At 47.8% G+C, this 17125-nt stretch overlaps 1 protein-coding gene and 1 long non-coding RNA gene across 4 annotated transcripts in view; one reads left to right on the top strand and one right to left on the bottom strand.

Annotated features, from left to right (window-relative positions):
* LOC148108121 (focal adhesion kinase 1-like) overlaps window positions 1–3893 on the top strand; it is a 78421-nt gene extending 74528 nt beyond the window's left edge. For both annotated transcript variants that reach the window (XM_087853829.1, XM_087853828.1), the window contains 3 exons: window positions 2387–2549; window positions 3188–3403; window positions 3771–3893. In XM_087853829.1, coding sequence (XP_087709955.1) covers window positions 2457–2549; window positions 3188–3403; window positions 3771–3878 — 417 coding nt within the window. In that variant the 5' untranslated portion in view covers window positions 2387–2456 and the 3' untranslated portion in view covers window positions 3879–3893. The remainder of the gene's footprint in view (window positions 1–2386; window positions 2550–3187; window positions 3404–3770) is intronic.
* A 4686-nt stretch (window positions 3894–8579) lies between these two features.
* LOC123779679 (uncharacterized) lies at window positions 8580–16652 on the bottom strand. Of its 2 annotated transcripts, XR_015721041.1 has the most exons (3): window positions 16548–16652; window positions 14156–15274; window positions 8580–13632 (listed from the first exon to the last, which is right to left on the bottom strand). It is a non-coding gene; the product is annotated as an uncharacterized LOC123779679 (long non-coding RNA). The 2 variants fall into 2 exon arrangements; XR_015721040.1 differs by lacking the exon at window positions 16548–16652 and having other exon boundaries at window positions 14156–15740.
* Window positions 16653–17125: the final 473 nt, after the last annotated feature.

Genomic DNA, 17125 nt, shown 5'->3' with positions numbered 1-17125 from the left:
CAGATGTCTGAGATGGAGGCGGAGTGTGTCTATACATATAGGCAATTAATGCATGGAATTTTGGAATAAACCATACAGGCCGTGTCTTTTTAATGGTGGTGTCGGATGGTGTTTCATAGCACTCTGTCCTCGTAGTAAGGATGATGAATTTATGAAGGGGCTGTGGAGGAAGAAAGAAGATGAAGGGGAGTAGCAGTAGTAGCAACAGGAATAATAATAATGGCTCGTGCTTGTATGTATTCTCTCTCTTCACCCTCTTGGTAACTTCTGAGTTACTATCCAGGTATCACAGACAGAAACTGAAGTACAGAGAGTCCATGGTGATGGGCTCACTCAAGGTACCTAGCTGAGAAGTGGGAAAGCCAGAAATCGAAGCTGGGCAAGTCCAGCTCCAGGCACCACACTAGAAAGACGTATTCCAGTGCCTGCTTAGGCAAGGTAGAAAAATTCTGAGTGTTTCAGATGGGAGTCATTTTGGCTTTTTTTGTTTCTGGGTAAAAGTTGTTTTGAGACCTCGAGTCAGATCAAGGTGGAAAACATCAGTGGTGGTTTCTACTGGGGACAACAATTTGTCTTCATTACTGTTTGAAGGCTGTGACACAGTCTTGGGATTAATTCCCTTGTACTCCAATTTATTGTGTAAAGATTTTGAGGCAGTTCATAGAAGTACCTATAATACAATAGATAAAATGGGTAAGGACACTGGGGCAAATTTAAAGGGAGCGGAGTTGCCGGAGTGGTTAAGATGCCAGAATGCATGCCAGAGAGCCCTGTATACTTGCTAGGGAGGGAGAAGGGGAGCAAGCTTAGATGTGACTCTGATCTTCACAGGGTTACAGCAGAGGATCACAGATTCCAAATGGGGAACATCGACAGCTTAGGTGATACATAGCTTTTCTTGGTCCTAAAACTTGGGAGGAGTTTCTTCTCCCAAGATGCATAAAGTATACATTGCTTGCTTTGGGTAGACTATAGCCTCAACAATAGCCTTATTATAGACTGTATCAGCTTTTCCTGTGTGACAGATCACCCCAAAACATAGTGACTTAAAGGAACAGCCAGTTGTTTAAATCATGATTTTATGAGTTGGCAGTTTGGGTTGGACACAGTTGGGCAGTTCTGCTGGATTCCCTCCTGTGTTTGTAGTCAGCTAGGCTGTCAAATAATCAGCCAGGCAGCTCTAGGGTTGGCCAGCTGTCAGCTGGGGCAGTGATGGGGGGACTTGGCCACATACCTTTTATTGCCCAGCAGGCCAGCTCAGGCTTTTTTGGTGAGGTTTTAGGTTTCCAGGAGCAGCAACAGGGCAAGCCCAGATTTTCCAACGCATTTCAAATCTCTGCTTGCTCATTTTGCTAGCAAAGCAAGTCATGTGATGAAGCCCAGGGTCATTGTGGGAGAGGCCCACAGAGGATGTGGATGTGGGGAGGTGTGAACCAATTATGGTGATTACTTAACCATATAAACATGTCATTAATGGGACTGATTCTTATAATATCTTCGCTGCAGTCTGTGAGTGGCTGTATTTATTTATAGGAAGGTAAACAATCTGAAAAACACTGTTTATGGAATGATACAGAATGAATTCAATTATGTAATTAATGCCTTTGGCAAATATTTCCGATTGATCTATCATCTTGCTTATGAGGAGATAATGCTAAGTGAAATAAGTCAAGCAGAGAAAGACAATTGTCATATGGTTTCTCTCATCTATGGAACATAAGAACTAGGAAAATCGGTAGGGGAAGAAAGGGATAAAGAAAGGGGGGTGATCAGAAGGGGGAATGAAGCATGAGAGACTATGAACTCTGAGAAACAAACTGAGGGCTACAGAGGGGAGGGGGGTGGGGGAATGGGATGGGCTGGTGATGGGTAGTAAGGAGGGCACGTATTGCATGGTGCACTGGGTGTTATGCGCAACTAATGAATCATCGAACTTTGCATCAAAAACCAGGGATGTGCTGTATGGTGACTAACATAATATATTTTTAAAAAAATTTTTTTTAATTAAAAATAAAAATGAATTCAAATGTTCATTATAAAAATACTTGCCTTCTAAGCACTGGATTTGTGGAAACAAAATATACTCTCAGGAACCTGGGTGTGAAAACGACCCTTAGGTGGCAGCCACCAGCACATTACCTGTTCAGAAATCTCTGTCTCGGTCTCTTATCTCCTGTATTTCTCTTGGATCCTTGACCACTCATTTGAAATACTTGACCAGAGCTCTAGGAGAGGAAAGTAGAGAAGTGATACCTAATTTTGCAACAAGAGAAGCTGCTGATTATATACAGTTGGATTTATGAAATCTGCTGAGTAACACAGGCTGTGCAATGAATGATAAGGAAGTCAGCCTTTAGATTATTTTTCTTGTCTTATGCTTTATCAGGCTGTGTTCTATTCTCCGAAAGGAGCCACCGTGGGGAGATCCTGTTCTCTCAGCTGGCGGAGCCACCCGGATGTGGCCGAGCCAGTGCGATCGAGGAGCGCCACCACATCTGGGGCACCAGGAGCTGAGAAAGCAAGAAATATTGTTCGCCAGGATACAACTGGTAAACGTTTATTTAAGTGCTTCTGTGAGGTCCAGTTGCTATCTAAGATGGATTTATAGGAATAAAATGTTTTAAAAGCTTTAAAATTCGACTCAGAACATAAATACATGGCCTTTTATTAAGTAGGATGTTTCCGTATCTTTTAATTGTCTCTTCTGTTCTCTTCAAATCTGTTTTTGATACTTATTTCTGAATCATTCATTGTGAAAAAGAACTTGAGCTGTCACTACTGAGTGAGATATATGTGCAAAAGAGAGAAAATAGATATTTTGTTAGAAGCCTAAAACAAATAGATTCTCAGTAATCGCACAGCTGCATCATGTTGTTGAGCAGCGTGAATCTTAGTGTGGCGCTGTTCCAACACAGAAAAAGAGAATAATGCACATAGTTTGCAGGACTGGAGGGGGATATTGAAGTGCCTTGCTTCTGTTGGGAAGTGGAGCTTTACATGCCTGGAGCTGTTGTCCTTCTACCCTGTTCCCTCAGTGAAAAACAATGGAATGAAATCCACGGTCTCCACCCAGGCTCAGGCCAGATTCTCAGCTCCCTGAGGTCCAGCTCTGACCTGTGACCCCTACGTAGGACATGCGTCTTGCATGGGAAATGGCTGGGTGAACCAAGGTCCCCCTGTTCTCTAGGAGCTGTTCAAGAAGCTGCTGCCCCATCAGTGCCTGGGCTCCGTCTGGTCCAAGCGCAACAAGCCTGGCAGTGAGCACCTGGCACCCACGGTCCGGGCCACTGTCACCCAGTTCAACTGTGTGGCCAAGTGTGTCATCACCACCTGCCTTGGCAACCCAAGCATGACAGCCCGGGACAGGGCCATAGTGGTGGAGCACTGGATCAAGGTGGCCAAGGTATGCAACGGGAAGCCCAGCCGAGGTGCTCTCCTGAGTCTCGGGCACTGCTCTTCCCTTGATCAGGTCTCAGGGAGGAAGGCCCTGGTCTTTGCCCTAGGACTGTGCAGTCCCTAGGCTCTTCCGTCCAGGGATATGCTGACCTCGCCTTGCGTGGCCCTATGCTGGGATGCTCCGTTTCTGCCTGGCTCCTTCCTTGGAGTGAGGTAAAATCCTCCTCCTCCTCTTGGCCTCACGTGTGCCCTTCGGCAGGTCCCTGGACAGCGGCTTCCTCCAGCAGGAGCGCTTTCCCCTGAGGGGGACTGAAGCTTGAGAGCCAACCAGGTGCCGGCTCCCCACATGACAGCCCATTCTCTTCCCTCCCCAGGCCTGTCAAACCCTGAGGAACTACTCGTCCTTACGTGCCATCCTCTCGGCTCTGCAGAGTGTCTCCATTCACCGCCTCGAGAACACGTGGGGGAAGGTTTCCAGGTGAGTAGGCCTCTCTCCATGGAGGGACCAGGATGGACGAGGGAGCTCCCAGAGGCTTGTCCTCTTCCCCCTCAGGCAGCTTGGACCTTCTGGGAGGTGGCAAACCCCGACCACAAGACCTGGGCTGGTGGGTGCGTCTCTCAGACTTCCTGGTGAAGAGGCCACCATGCCTCCCACTTTAGAAATCAGTTTTGCCAAATGTCCCACACGGGGCTGAGCTGCATTAAATCTCTTCACGTGTTTCCTTGACAGCCACTAAGCTCTCTGCCCATTTGAACCCCAAATTGACCCAAACAGCGTTTCTCAATGAATATGGGAAGGGAGGCCCAGGACGAGCCACATGAGAGCTCCCTCCCATGTCCTACAAAGACCTTAGTGCTCAGAGGATCCCAGAAGAAACCCTCAACCAGGCAGGTTGACACTTTGGGGTTCTCAAAGAAAAGGCACTCGCACTCAACCCTGCCACATTATTCGTCCATTGATCCTGCCTCCCTTGCCTCTCTTCAGGAAGCCATTGAGGATCTTTCAAAAGCTGTGCAGCAAGGACACCGCACAGGGCAGGAACCTGCTCATCAAGGTAGCCTGGAAGGTGCAGGTCTGGAAAGAGAGGAGGGGTGGGAGGGAACAGGGTCCTGCGAGGATGAAGTCGGGAATGGTCTGAAGCATTCCTTGGGGAGGGGAAGCCTTTGTCATGAATGTGGCGACAGCCTAGGTGAGGATGCCTTTGGCGGTGAGGGGGCAAGCAGGTGGTGTCCAAGCAGACTCCCTAGCCTTGACACCCTCTCTCTTAGTGTCGACAGCTGCTCCACGTGGTCACCTGGGGTGGGCCAGGAGGCTGGAGCTTTTTCAGGGGAGGGTCCTTGTGGGCAACAGAGAACAGTGACTCATCCCACTCTCCCCCTTAGGACACAGGGTGTCGTGCCCTTCCTTGGCACTTTCCTCACCAAGTTGCTGATGTTGGGAACCGCACTGGAGGTCTATCTGGAGGTGGGTGAGCCTGAAGATTGTGGGGGATGGACCAGAATCTGGACCTTTGGGAATAGAGCACCCCTGTAATGAGCCCTGAGCTCTCAGGACTCGGCTAAACTACCCTCATGACAGCCTCAGAGCTGCGTCTGTGAGGCCGGGGTCTCTTGCCCATCTCAGCGATGAGTGAGGCGAGACTGCAGTTAGGACATGGCTCCCGGTGCCCAAGACTGGTGAAGCAGCAGAGCTTCCTGAAGGCAAAGCTGCATGAGGTCTGTCTGAGTGGACCTCAGCCTCCCCCGGTGAGTTTGCTCGTGGGGAGAGAATGAAGTCAGGACCCTTCACATCAGCAAGCACCTCAGTAGCCGCAGCAGCCCCTTCCTGCCTGAGGCTTCGGCCTCCCCTACTGTCTTCCGAGAGGGTGGTGCTGCAGGGTCCCGACCTGTAGCCAGTCCATCTGCCCCATGTCCTCCTTTCTCTGGACCCCAGAGCCTGGCCTAGATCCCAGGCCCACTATCTGTGTATGCACGGCCCCTCACGGGTCCTGGCCATGGTGCAGCATGAGAAGGGATGGGAATCAAGTGCTCCTAAGAACCAGGGGCTGCATTCTGATGGACTTTGTCTGCATTCCAGGGGAATGAGATCAACCACCACAAAAGAAATAAGGTGAGCATATGTGGCGCTTCCCGCAGGGAAGGGTAGGGAGTGGGCTTCAGAGATGTCCCTGGGAAGAACATTGCTTGGCTCCATCCCCTCCACCTCACATTTCCTGGGATCCCTTGAGAAGAAAGCAGTGCAAGTCCCATCCCGTTAGGAGATGGGGACAGAGCATGGCATCCAGGAGGACTTCCCGGAGGAGGGGCTACTGATACTCATCTCTGAGAACAGGTGGAGACCGGATGAATCTGCAGGGAGGAGGATGGCCATGTGTGCCAGGACCTGGGATGGGTGCCTGGTCCCGCTGCTCAACCCTCACCAGACCCTGCAGCTCCCCGCCCCCCCCCCCCCCCAGGCTCCCTATGCATCCTGTGCTTCTCTCTCTGCTCAGGAATATCAAGTCATGACGGACATCATGCTGCTCCAGGTGGCTGCCGAGAATTACACCCTAGAGCCCGAGGATCCTTTTTGGGCCTGGTTCCAGGCTATGGAGCCGCTCAGCGAGGCTGAGAGGTGAGGCCCATCAGGAGCTGGGTCGGTGAGGTTCGGGGTGGACTCTTTCTGCTGGCCACTCCTGGGATCCTCCTTCCCTGGGCAGCCTCAGGCCTTGTTGCCGGGGCGCCAGACTCCAGCTGTGGGCAAACACTGGCAGGGACTCTTGAATGGAAGCTCCTGGGCAACTCACAGGTGTCCCTCTGTCCTTAGCTACACCCTGTCCTGCCAGCTGGAGCCCCGGTCCTAGCTGGTCAGCAGCACTCAAGAAGGAGAAGAACTGGCCGCAGTCAACCTCAGGGCTGAGCAAGTGTCCAGTGGCCCTGCAGGGATTCCTCAGCAGCTGCCTATGGGCGGTCCTTGCGCCCTATTTTCTCCACACCCCTTCCGCCCATCTATTTCCTTATGTAGGGGGCACCATTTAGTTGTTTTAAATAGTACCCTGATAGATTTGCATGTTAGGAGAGTAAAGCCCTTGTTTTGTTTTAGAGCCCAGGTGTGTGGTTTGGGTCTTTTACTTCCTGCAGTAATGGAAAACTTGCACAGACTCTCGTATTCGTTCCTGACCTAGGAAATCTCCCAGAGTCATCAGCTACTGTATGTGGGAGGAAGGAGAAGTGCCAGCCTTTCTCCCTAGCCACTGGAGGGCACCCCGAAATCCCCCTTATTCTGAGCACGGGTCCATTTCAGTCAATGAATTTGGGCAAACAGCAGAGATAGCCCCTCAGAACTCCTGAGATTTAGAGGTTGCAGGGACTTTCCCAGGAATAGCAACAACCACTGAAAGTGGGAGTCTTTAAGACTTGTACGCCCCAGAACTCCTTCCTGCCCCAGGACTGGGGTTGCCTTTCTCCGCTCTAAGGCCAGGAAGACTGTGTCCTGCTTCTTCCGTTGAGATGCTTTTTTGGTTTAGTGTTTGGTTTTGTATTGCCCCCGTATTTGGAACTTGTCGTATTGTAGTTCAATCTCTGGAACTGCATCAGCACCTAGTGGGGAAAAACACGGAAGGAGATCAAATCCTGCGTGTGAAGGGGACAAAGCCAGAGGAAGATAATTTGCAGATGGACTCAGGGCAGGCAGGACTTTCCAGCCTCAGTCTCCCCGTTGGCCGTTTACCAAGTTTGGAATCTTTTGGGATTCTTGTCAATGATCTCTGGATTCCCTTTCCTGCTTGTTTTGTGTGTTGGGAAAAGATGGGGAGGGGTACTTTAAAGGGCACACCTGAGCCTGGTTCCATGAACATCTATGCTGACCTAGGAGCCAGGATATCCAGCCTTCGTGCATCTCCTTATGCAGTTCTTCTGAAGCAGCAGTTCCCTCCAGGCCCCAGGCTCTGGGTCAGATGCACAATAGCTACTGTTCCCTGGCTGGCATCTGATGGATCAGGGATGGGCTCTTTCTTGCCAGGATAATGGGCCATATCCTTGACCAGAGAAACCCCACACTCTCCTTGCTGTCCGTCATGACTTTTAGGTCCATGTTTTCTGAAGTCCATCATCTCTATTTCTTTTATAATAATTTTTTTTTTATTATGTTAGTCAGCATACAGTACTTCTCTAGTTTTTGATGTAAAGTTCCATGACTCATTACGTGCGTCTAACACCCAGTGCACCATGCAATAGGTGCCCTCCTTAATACCCAACACCAGCCTATCCCAATCCCCCACTCCCCTCCTCTCTGAAGCCCTCAGTTTGTTTCCCAGTGTCCATAGTCTCTCGTGGTTCATTCCCCCTTCTGTTTACCCCCCCTTTCTTCTTCCCTTTCTTCTCCTACTGATCTTCCTACTTCTTATGTTCCATAAATGAGTGAAACCATATGATAATTTTCCTTCTCTGTTTGACTTGACTTAGCATTATCTCCTCCAGTCCCGTCTATGTTGCAGCAAATGTTGAGAAATCGTTCTTTTTGATGGCTGCGTGATATTCCATTGTCACTAATATTCAACAGTTTACACACTCAGTCTCAGTTTGCACACTTACACTGACTTGTCCGAAATTAGGTACTCAGCCTGAGCCCCCAGACCTACTGGGTCCCCTGCACATTGAAAGTGAGCAGATGAGAAGCATCTCGCATGCAACTGGTTGCCAAAACAAAGCAGGGGTATGAATACTTCTATCAGACAAAACAGAATATAAAAAAAAAAAGAGTAGTGACTCACAAAGAAGGACACTGTGTCCCAATCATGGAGACAATGCAACAAGAAGATAGAACAATTTTAAATTTTTAGACACCCATCATAGGAGGACCCAAATACATAAAACAGTTAATAACAAAAAGCAGGCAACTAATTGACTGTAATACAATACAGTAGGGGATCTAACACCCCCCTTCTATTAATGGACACATGATCCAAACTGAAAATCAACAAGGAAACAGTGGCTTTGGGTGATGCACTGGTTTTAACAGACGCATGCAGAACATTCCATCCTCCAACAGCACATACTCATTCCTTTCGATTGCACATGGAACGTCCTCCAGAGCAGATCACATATTAGGCTACCGAACAAGTCTCTACTAATTCAAAAAGATGGAAGTCATGGCATACATCTTTTCTGACCACAATGGTATGGACTAGAAATCAACCACAAGAGAAAAACCTGGAAAGACCATGAACACAAGGAGGTGAAAGAACACGCTCCCGAGAAATGAGTGGGTCAACCAGGAATTCAAAATAGGAAAAAAAATTACATGGAATCCAAGAACAATGACAAGACAAGCGTCCCAAAACTTTGGGATACAACAAAAGTGAATCTTAGAGGACCGGTTACAGCAATACAGGCCAGCTCCAAAAGCAAGAACAATCTCCCATCCCATCACCTGACACAAAGGGATCTAGCATAAGAACAACAGAGAGCTCTAGAGCAGGGGATCAGCCTTGGCGCGTTGGAGCTCTTGCTGTTGGGCCCATGCATAGCTTCCGTCCTTGCTCCATTTCCCAGCAGGTATGGTGTTCTTTCCTTTCCTGCACAACAACTCCCACCATGTCCACTGGGGAATCAACCCTTTATGGAATTCTAGAATGCTAGAAACTGCCAAAAAGGCCCAGGAAACAACCGTGCCTTCCCCATTTGGTATATCAAGGTGCCGATTAGCTTTCTCTTTGGGGAACATTCAACAGTGGTTTTTGAGACATCGTCTTAGGCCTGGATCCCCTGGGGATCTTGTGAAAATACAGATTCTGATTCAGTAACACTGGGAGGGACCTGAGACTCTGCATTTCCAACACGCTCTCCGCGGATGCTGAGGCCACTTGTCCACGGACCACCCTGACAAACGGTGCCAGCAGGCCATTTGACCAAAGTTATCTGTTTCACCACTGAAAACAGAATTTTCAGCAACAGTTTGGCCGCAGCGAGGAGGCCTTTTTATTGCCGGGAAGATAAACAGCCAGGGCAGGGCTTTGTCCACACCTGCAGGCCTCTCCTCTTCTTCTCTTCCAGGGCATATGGAGGCAGGATGGAAGGAGGTCAATAGTTTAGGAGCTTCTTTAGGTCAGTGGGTTTTCTTTCCTGTGCCCTCCTGTATCTCTGCAATGTGTGCAGAGCACAAAGTCCTTCCAAGAGGGATGGCCGAGGCTGAAAGGGGGTAAGGTGGGAGCCTGAGCTCCTGAGTCAGCCCTGGCACGTGGGCAGAGGCAGGTGCTAGGGGCCACTCTGTGTGTGGTGCACGGGCTCCCTCGCAAGTCCCCATGAACGGGCCAGAGGAGCTTCAGAGAGGACGGGCAGAAGACCCAATATTGCTCCAGGCGACAGAGGAGGGAAAAGACAGGTTGGTTCATGGCTGAATGGGCTTGGATGTGGCTGCAGGATGGAAAGTGGCTGCAGATATACTACAGCCCCGTTCAGGGTAGTCTTGATAGAATGCAGCGACGGGAAATTCTTTCGAGCATTTCAAAATTCTTTCAATTCTTTCAGGTGGTATGGAAAGAAAAGCAGCCTGAGGAAAGAATATACATTGGCTCGTGGCAGTGGTAGATGATTTGGCTCGTTGGTCAGGGACTGGGAGGAAGAAGATTTATGACAATTAGTCGTGGGGAACAGACATGTAGGTGGACCCATGGGAGTGGGCACCAGGTATGATGATCTTTGCATCACACATTGACATCCGCCCAAGCGCATTCAACCTGGAAAAGGCACTAAGCAGCCGAGTACATCTTGGCCACTTGATATCCATTCTAGCCTCTCACATTGCCCATCCCAGTGCTAGCATAACGGGCTCAGGAATGGACATGGTGACATGGATGGAAGGCAGGGCCCCAAGACCTTCCCATTTCTTCTTTCAGCAACTATGCTCTGAGCGCTCAGCCTGTGCCAGGTGAGTTGGTGCACCCCAGTGCAGTCTGCAAATGGCCAAGTTGTTTCTGCTGTTCTGATGGAGAACACCTTGAAAGCAAGACGTGTGAAAGAACAGAGCAGATATTATACTCCAGTTACCAGCACAGTGTAGTAGGGAGGGCTAGGGAGTCACAGGAGAGGAGGGTCTGGAAGGCCTCCACATGGTGACATCTGCTGGTAGCAGATTGACAAGAGGGAGCAAGAGCTGCACACCTCTGGGAACAGTGTGTCAGGGAGAGGGCACCGCTGGGGCCAAATCTCTCAGACAGAAACTAGTTTGACGAAAGAAGATTCGGAAAGTGGCCAGAGTGGCTGGTGGAGGCTGGGAGGTGAGAACAAGAGATGGCAGTGGATGGGAGGGCCAGGTGCCGAAGCCTGGTCAGCTGAGTTAGCTATCTGTTTGTCTCTGAGAACACTACTAGAAAGCTTAGCACTTCTGAAGCGTGATATTTCCTAGCTCCCAATTCGGGGGGGCCTGGAATCTCCGCACAGTTGAGACTGGGTGTTTCTGCCCCCAGGTCTCTGTGTGATGCAGTCTGCGCCTCACCCGAGGCCCAACTGTGGTAAGATTTGCTCCCAAGTCACTGATGTGACTAATGTCAGGATTTAGCTCAGACTCAACAAAGTGGGTTTAAGCGAAATCCTGAATTTGAGTTCTTTTCTGCCTATTAGCCTGGGCACTCCCTAGGTTCCTTCCTCTGTGGGCCTTTATGTAGGGCAGTTCTAAACACCAGTGCTTGCTTCCCCAGTGCAGGGATACAGGAAAGAAAGGAAGGGAACAGAAGAGAGTAACAGGAAAGTGACAATGTTCTGTCATATTCTCTTGGTCAGAAACCTATTAGCAACCAGGCAGTGGATAGACAGGGAGGTATATAGCACGGGTGGGGATCCCTGGGAGCCACTGTGGAGTCAACGTGGTGGTATAGTCAGCACATTTCATCCAGATCATGGAACGGAGGTAAGCTTTAAAGTCGATGTGTGTTATGTTAACATGGGTTTGACTCCTGTGTGGCACTTAAGAGACAAAAAGAAAGAACAAAGAGAAAACAAACAAAAAACCAGTCTCAAATGCAGAGCACAGACTGGGGATGGCCAGGTGGGGGGATGGGTGAAATAGGTCATGGGGATTAAGAGTACACTTATGGTGCTGAGCACTGTGTAATGTACAGAACTATTGAGTCCCTGCTGTTCACCTGAAAGGAATATAACACTGTCTGTCAATTATAGTGTAGTTTCAAAACTTAAGAAAAATCGGTCCTATGAGATCTAAGCTTAGAATACGCAGAGTTTCCTCATGAGGTCTCATCGGGCTGAACGTCAATCCACATGAAAGGTAAATGAAAATGTCCAAAGACAAAAGGACAGTCTGTTTCTATGGAAAGGCCAGGGCCCACCTCTGTGTTCACGTAAAAGGTAACGTCCTATGCTACTGGCAGTTGGAGCAGAGTTTCACTCGAGTCCTATTGGAGCGATGCTCCTCTGGTGTTCTCATTCTACTGGGTTGTGTGTCTTCACGAAGTAATTGAAATAACGATTCCTAACCTTTGTCTCGTGGATGAAGCAATATTCGACTATCGGTAGCCATCGAACGTTTGTAGCGGGAACAACTTTCGGAAAATATTTAGCATTCGTATCTCTCATCGTATTACAGATAAGGAAGCTGAAGCCCAACAAGGGCACCCGGGGAACAATAACACAGAGGAGGTTCTCCTGACACCTGGTTCAGGGTCCTAACTCATTGAGGAAGTGTGAAGAACGCCCAACCCTCCAGGGTCAATGGACATATCATTTGAACGTGTCATTTTTAAAGAAAAGTGAAATGCAGTCAAACATGGAAAGACAGAAAATAACATCCTTTTAAAGAAAATCCACTATGATCCTCTACACTGTTTCTTACGTTCCACATATGAGTGAAAACTGATGATAATCATAGGGGAAAGGAGGGAAAACTGACTGGGAAGCCATCAGAGACGGAGCAAAACCATGAGGGGCTCTTAAGCACAGAGAACAACTGAGGGTGGCTGGAGGGGAGCTGGGTGGGGGGATGGGGCAATTGGGTGAGGAGCATAAAGGAGGGCACGTGATGTGATGAGCACTGAGTGGTATATGCAACTGATGAGTTATTCAACACTACATCTGAAATAAGGATGGACTGTATGTCGGCTAATCGAATTTCAATAAAAAAATAACGGAAATCCAAGGTTCTGTGTTTTCTTGTTTTCAATACGAAAAATACCGGATGATTTCTTTTCTTCCCACAAGCAATGAAGGGAGCTAGCCTATTCAAGGTGAGGCAGTTTTCAGGGCATGCTGCCTTTTTCATTTCAGCCCTAAAGAGACTTTCAAACATGCTTTCAGTTCCAGGCCTCTTGCCCTTCGAGTCCATTCTGAGCACCCTTGACAGGGTGGCAAAAACTTTGTCTCTTCAAGGTGGGTCACCTCAAGCAGGTAACATCTGTACTTGCCACAGAGTTACTACAGGTGTGCACCCTCCATCACTTACAAGTGCCTCTCGACAAGATTTCCTCACAGGCGGCATGAATACTGGTGGCTGATGGTTTTCTCTTTGATGACATTGATCCCATTTTTTCACTTGCACGATGACTGGGAGTCGGCTCTCGGTCTCATTCCTGGTGGTGATACAGCTCTCCAGCTCCCCCTCAAACATGTCCATCTCCTCTCTCCCAGAGAGGAACCTGCAGAACTTAGGGACCATGAACTGGGAACACAGAGCAAACATATAAAGGTCTTGCCTGACTTCAGCTCAGCATAGGAGGGACATACTGTTCCCCTTTGGTTTGACCCCAGTGTAATTTAGTACTCTAACCTTCTTTGCCATGGACTCCAGACAGTGGCTCACCAAGACGGGAGGGATACGGAGTTCCTTGCAGACACGCCCACACACCACGTTCATCACCTTCTAGCATGTAAGACTATGTCCCTCATCTGATTAAGAAACTCTTCAAACGTTAATGGATCAGAGTGCAATGAAAGTCTAACTTGGAAGAAGGGCTGAGCTCGGGATTCCGTCCAGTCATATGTCTCACTGCTCCCATCATCCACGTAGGTGCTGCACAAAATGGACAAGGTCCCATTTCCAGTACACAGCTCATGCTGGCCCATCATACATATTCCTATCCTCTTGCGATCACATAGCGTCATGACCCCATCATCATGCCCGTGCTTCTCCAGTTCATGCTGCTCTCTTACTCCACTAATGAACCTTTTTCATCTCGGAAGTGCAGTCCAATAATATTCATTTTCATAGCTTCACAAAATAGGATTTGGCCATGCTTTAATGGATATGACCTGCAAGGCACAGGATAGAAAAGAAAAATAAATTCACGTACAGGACATTCAGAATACTTACAATCTTTGTGACTTTAAAGACATTAGCAATGAAGTAAAAACACAATCCACAAGATGGGAGACCATATTTGCAAACTGTCTATCTGGCAGGGGCTCAATATCCAGAATGAATAGAGATCACATGAACTCAACAACAGACAACAAAATGAATGCAATGCGTGAATGTGCAAATTGGGAATAGGCATATCCTCAAAGATGTGCACGTGAAAAGAAATTTGAAAAGATACATCACTAATGTTAAGGGAAATGCAAATTATAAAAAGCAATGAGATACCATTTTACATCCTTTAAGATGACTCTTCCAAAAAAAAAAAAAAAAGCAATCAGAAGGGAAAAAAAGAGCAAGTGTTGGCCAAGATGTGGAGAAGATGGAAGCCTTATTCAGTGTGTGTGGTAGGAATGTTTAACAGCATAGTTGTGAAATCAGTATGGTAGTTTCAAAAAAAATGAAAATTAGACTTACTATGTGTTCCAGTAACTCCACTTCTGGGGTGTATACCCAAATTAATTGACAGCATGGTCTTGAAGACATATCTGAACACACATTTTCATGGCATCATTATTCATAATAGCTAACCCATGAAAGCAATCCAAGTATCTGTCGAGGGAGGAACAGATGTTGTATGTACACATATTGGAATAGCATTGATTCTTCAAAGTGGAAGAAGACATTGACATATGCCACAACATGGGTGAACCTGGAGGATATTATGCTAAGTAGATGAGTATTCATGAAAATACACACTTTGACTTCACTCTTAGGACCTACCTAGAGTAAATTGCCAAAGATAGTAGAATGGTGTTGCCAAGGGCTGGAAGTAGGCGGTCATCGGAAGTTTCTGATTCACGGTATAGAGTTTGAGTTTTACAAGATACAATGAGATGTGAAGCTGGGTTACAGGGAGGTTGTTCAAACATATTAATGCATGGAATACACTTAGAATGTACTCCATGAACTTAATGGACTTAACGACATGAAAATAAATGTAAACTGCAAATACGGAGAAACGAACTCGGGACAATTTCGTCTAGCCATTTATATCCTTTCGTTTAGGTCCCATCTCAGACATTTTGCTTCAGCCATTTTCCATGAGGCGACTTTGATCAAACAAAATGTTCTCATTCTGTGCCCACTTGGAAGCTTACAATCAGAATTTTCCAAAACATGAACAGTTTTTTCAAAAGTTACTATCTGAGGTCACTTATTAAGACTTTCTATTCTTTGACAAATTGTTAAATGGAACAAAATTTTAAAATTCTATTTCATCTGCTTTAATTTTAATTCACTGATTTTTAATTTCAGAATCGACTTTCTATGCCAATGGCTTGAAGTTTTTAACCCCTAGGATAACCTACTGGCTTTCGGTTCTGCTGTTTTCAGTTTTGTTTACGTGACGTTCTTTTTACCATGTCCAATTTCCTGATGCTCTCTATGAATATTAAAATATTTTTTTGCTCCAGTTGTTTTGATACATTTGACATACAGAACTGTGTATGTTTAAGATACCTGGCGTAATGATGTTCCTTTCGTATACTGTGAAACGATCGCCAGAATAAATTTAGTCCGCCGCCATCATCATCTCTAGAGATACAAAAATGAAGTAAAAAGAAAAGAAAGAGAGGTTTTTCTTTGTGATGAGAACTCTCAGAACTTGCTCTTTTCACACCTCTCAAATACACCATAGAGCAGTAATGAACTGTAGTCCTGGGGTGTACTGTAAATCCCTATTCCTTATTGATCTGAAACTGGAATTTGTACCTTTTCACCATTCACTCAATTCCTGCACCCCCTCCGCCCTCTGCTTCCGGTTACTTTTATCTGATCTCTTGTTCTGAGTTAGTCTTCCTCCTTTTCTCTTCTTTGTCTCAGATTCCACAGAGAAGGGAAAAATAGAGATCCTGCTCCTTTGCTCTGTGACTCTGCAAAGGCACTGCGTTGAGGACCCCCGAGAAAAGGCATGGCTTTTTTTGCTGGTGTGCCTGCGTGGGGCTGTGCCACCTGAGCTGGAGAACTGGGTGCAGGGCGCTTCCTTGTCCATGGTACCTGGTGAGTTCTGCTGGAGGAACTGGAGCAGGAAGAGTCAGGCAGAGGCCATTGTGGTTGTCGCCCCTGCCCAGAAACAGCTTGAAAGTTTTAGTAGCATTCTGCAGTCTAGGTGCTTAAGAGGGGAGGTGGGCTCCAAGATCTTCTCAATTATTCATTCAGTAACTACACACTGAGCACTGCCCTATGCCAGGTATCTTGCTGGGCCCGTGCGCGGAGCTGAAATTACCTAGGGCTCCTTTGCTTTAGGAGCTCCCAGTCTACACATGGACCAAAGCTCCAAAGAGAACGCACGTGAAAGAAAAGAGCAAGCGCTCTGTACTAGGAATGAAGTGTGCTACGGAGGAAGGCTGGGGAGTCATTGCATGGAAAGATATGAAAGGCCTCACTGAGGCTGAGGTTGCTGAGAACAGATTGACCAAAGGGAGCTAGGCCTGCACACGTCAGGGAGCAGCGTTTCAGGAAGAAGTGACTTGTGCTGCAGACACTCAATAACAGAAGCCAGTTTGGCCAGAGGAGTGAAAAAGGCAGCCAGGGTGGCTGCAGGGACACTAGGAGGAGAGCAGAGGGGAGGGAGGAAGGCAGGGACAGATGCTGAGGCCTGGGAGACTGTTACTTATCTAGAGTTGCCCCAGGACTGCATTGCCCTGATACCCTGCATGTGCAGGTGCATCGCTTTAATTTCTAACAGTATTTGTGGGTGAAGAATGCGGGCCCAAATTAGCATGGTTCCCCAGGCTCAAGGTGTGTCAGTGGCTGCGGCTGTGACCAGGGCCATACTGGAAGAGGATTTTGTCATAAGTTGGCTCACGTGACTCGGGATGCCATCCGGACTCAGAACCTGAGTTCCTGTGTGTCTTTTGGCCTTGGCACTGCCTCCGTTCTCTATCCTGTGAGCCTCTGTAGATGGCAGCTCAAAATATCGGTGCTTGGTTCTGCTTCAGAGAGAGAGAAGAAGAAGGGAAAGGGAAGGAGTGAGTAGTGGAACATGATGGAAAGTAACTAGGGAGTGAGAAACTCTTTGCATGGCATGTAGAGAAGCTCTAGGCATGGTACTTCATCACGTTGAATATGTCCTGTGGGTCAAAAGCCAGTCACTGACCACTTAGCGGTTACAGTCTGATGCCTATACCACAGGTCAGGATCCCTGGGAGCCATGGTGAAAGCCGCTCCCCTCATAGACCCAAACGAGGTAACGGGGTCTCGTTCTTCATATAACGGGAAACAATTGCATGGTTTTACTACAGAGGTTGACGATGCCTGCATCTTCTTGCTTTTCCAGACCATCATGGTGCCCACCTTAAAATGAGGCCAAGAGGGAAAGTGACAGTTGCAGTATTACATGGCTGGAACCCAGGCCTCTTCTGAGCGGCCCTCCATGCCAAGTCC

Source organism: Ursus americanus, chromosome 22 (assembly GCF_024610735.1).
Source record: "Ursus americanus isolate L20-20 chromosome 22, mUrsAme1.1.p, whole genome shotgun sequence".
NCBI lineage: Eukaryota > Metazoa > Chordata > Mammalia > Carnivora > Ursidae > Ursus > Ursus americanus.
Note: the sequence above shows the minus strand (reverse complement) of the source record. Positions and strands in the feature narration are given on the sequence as shown.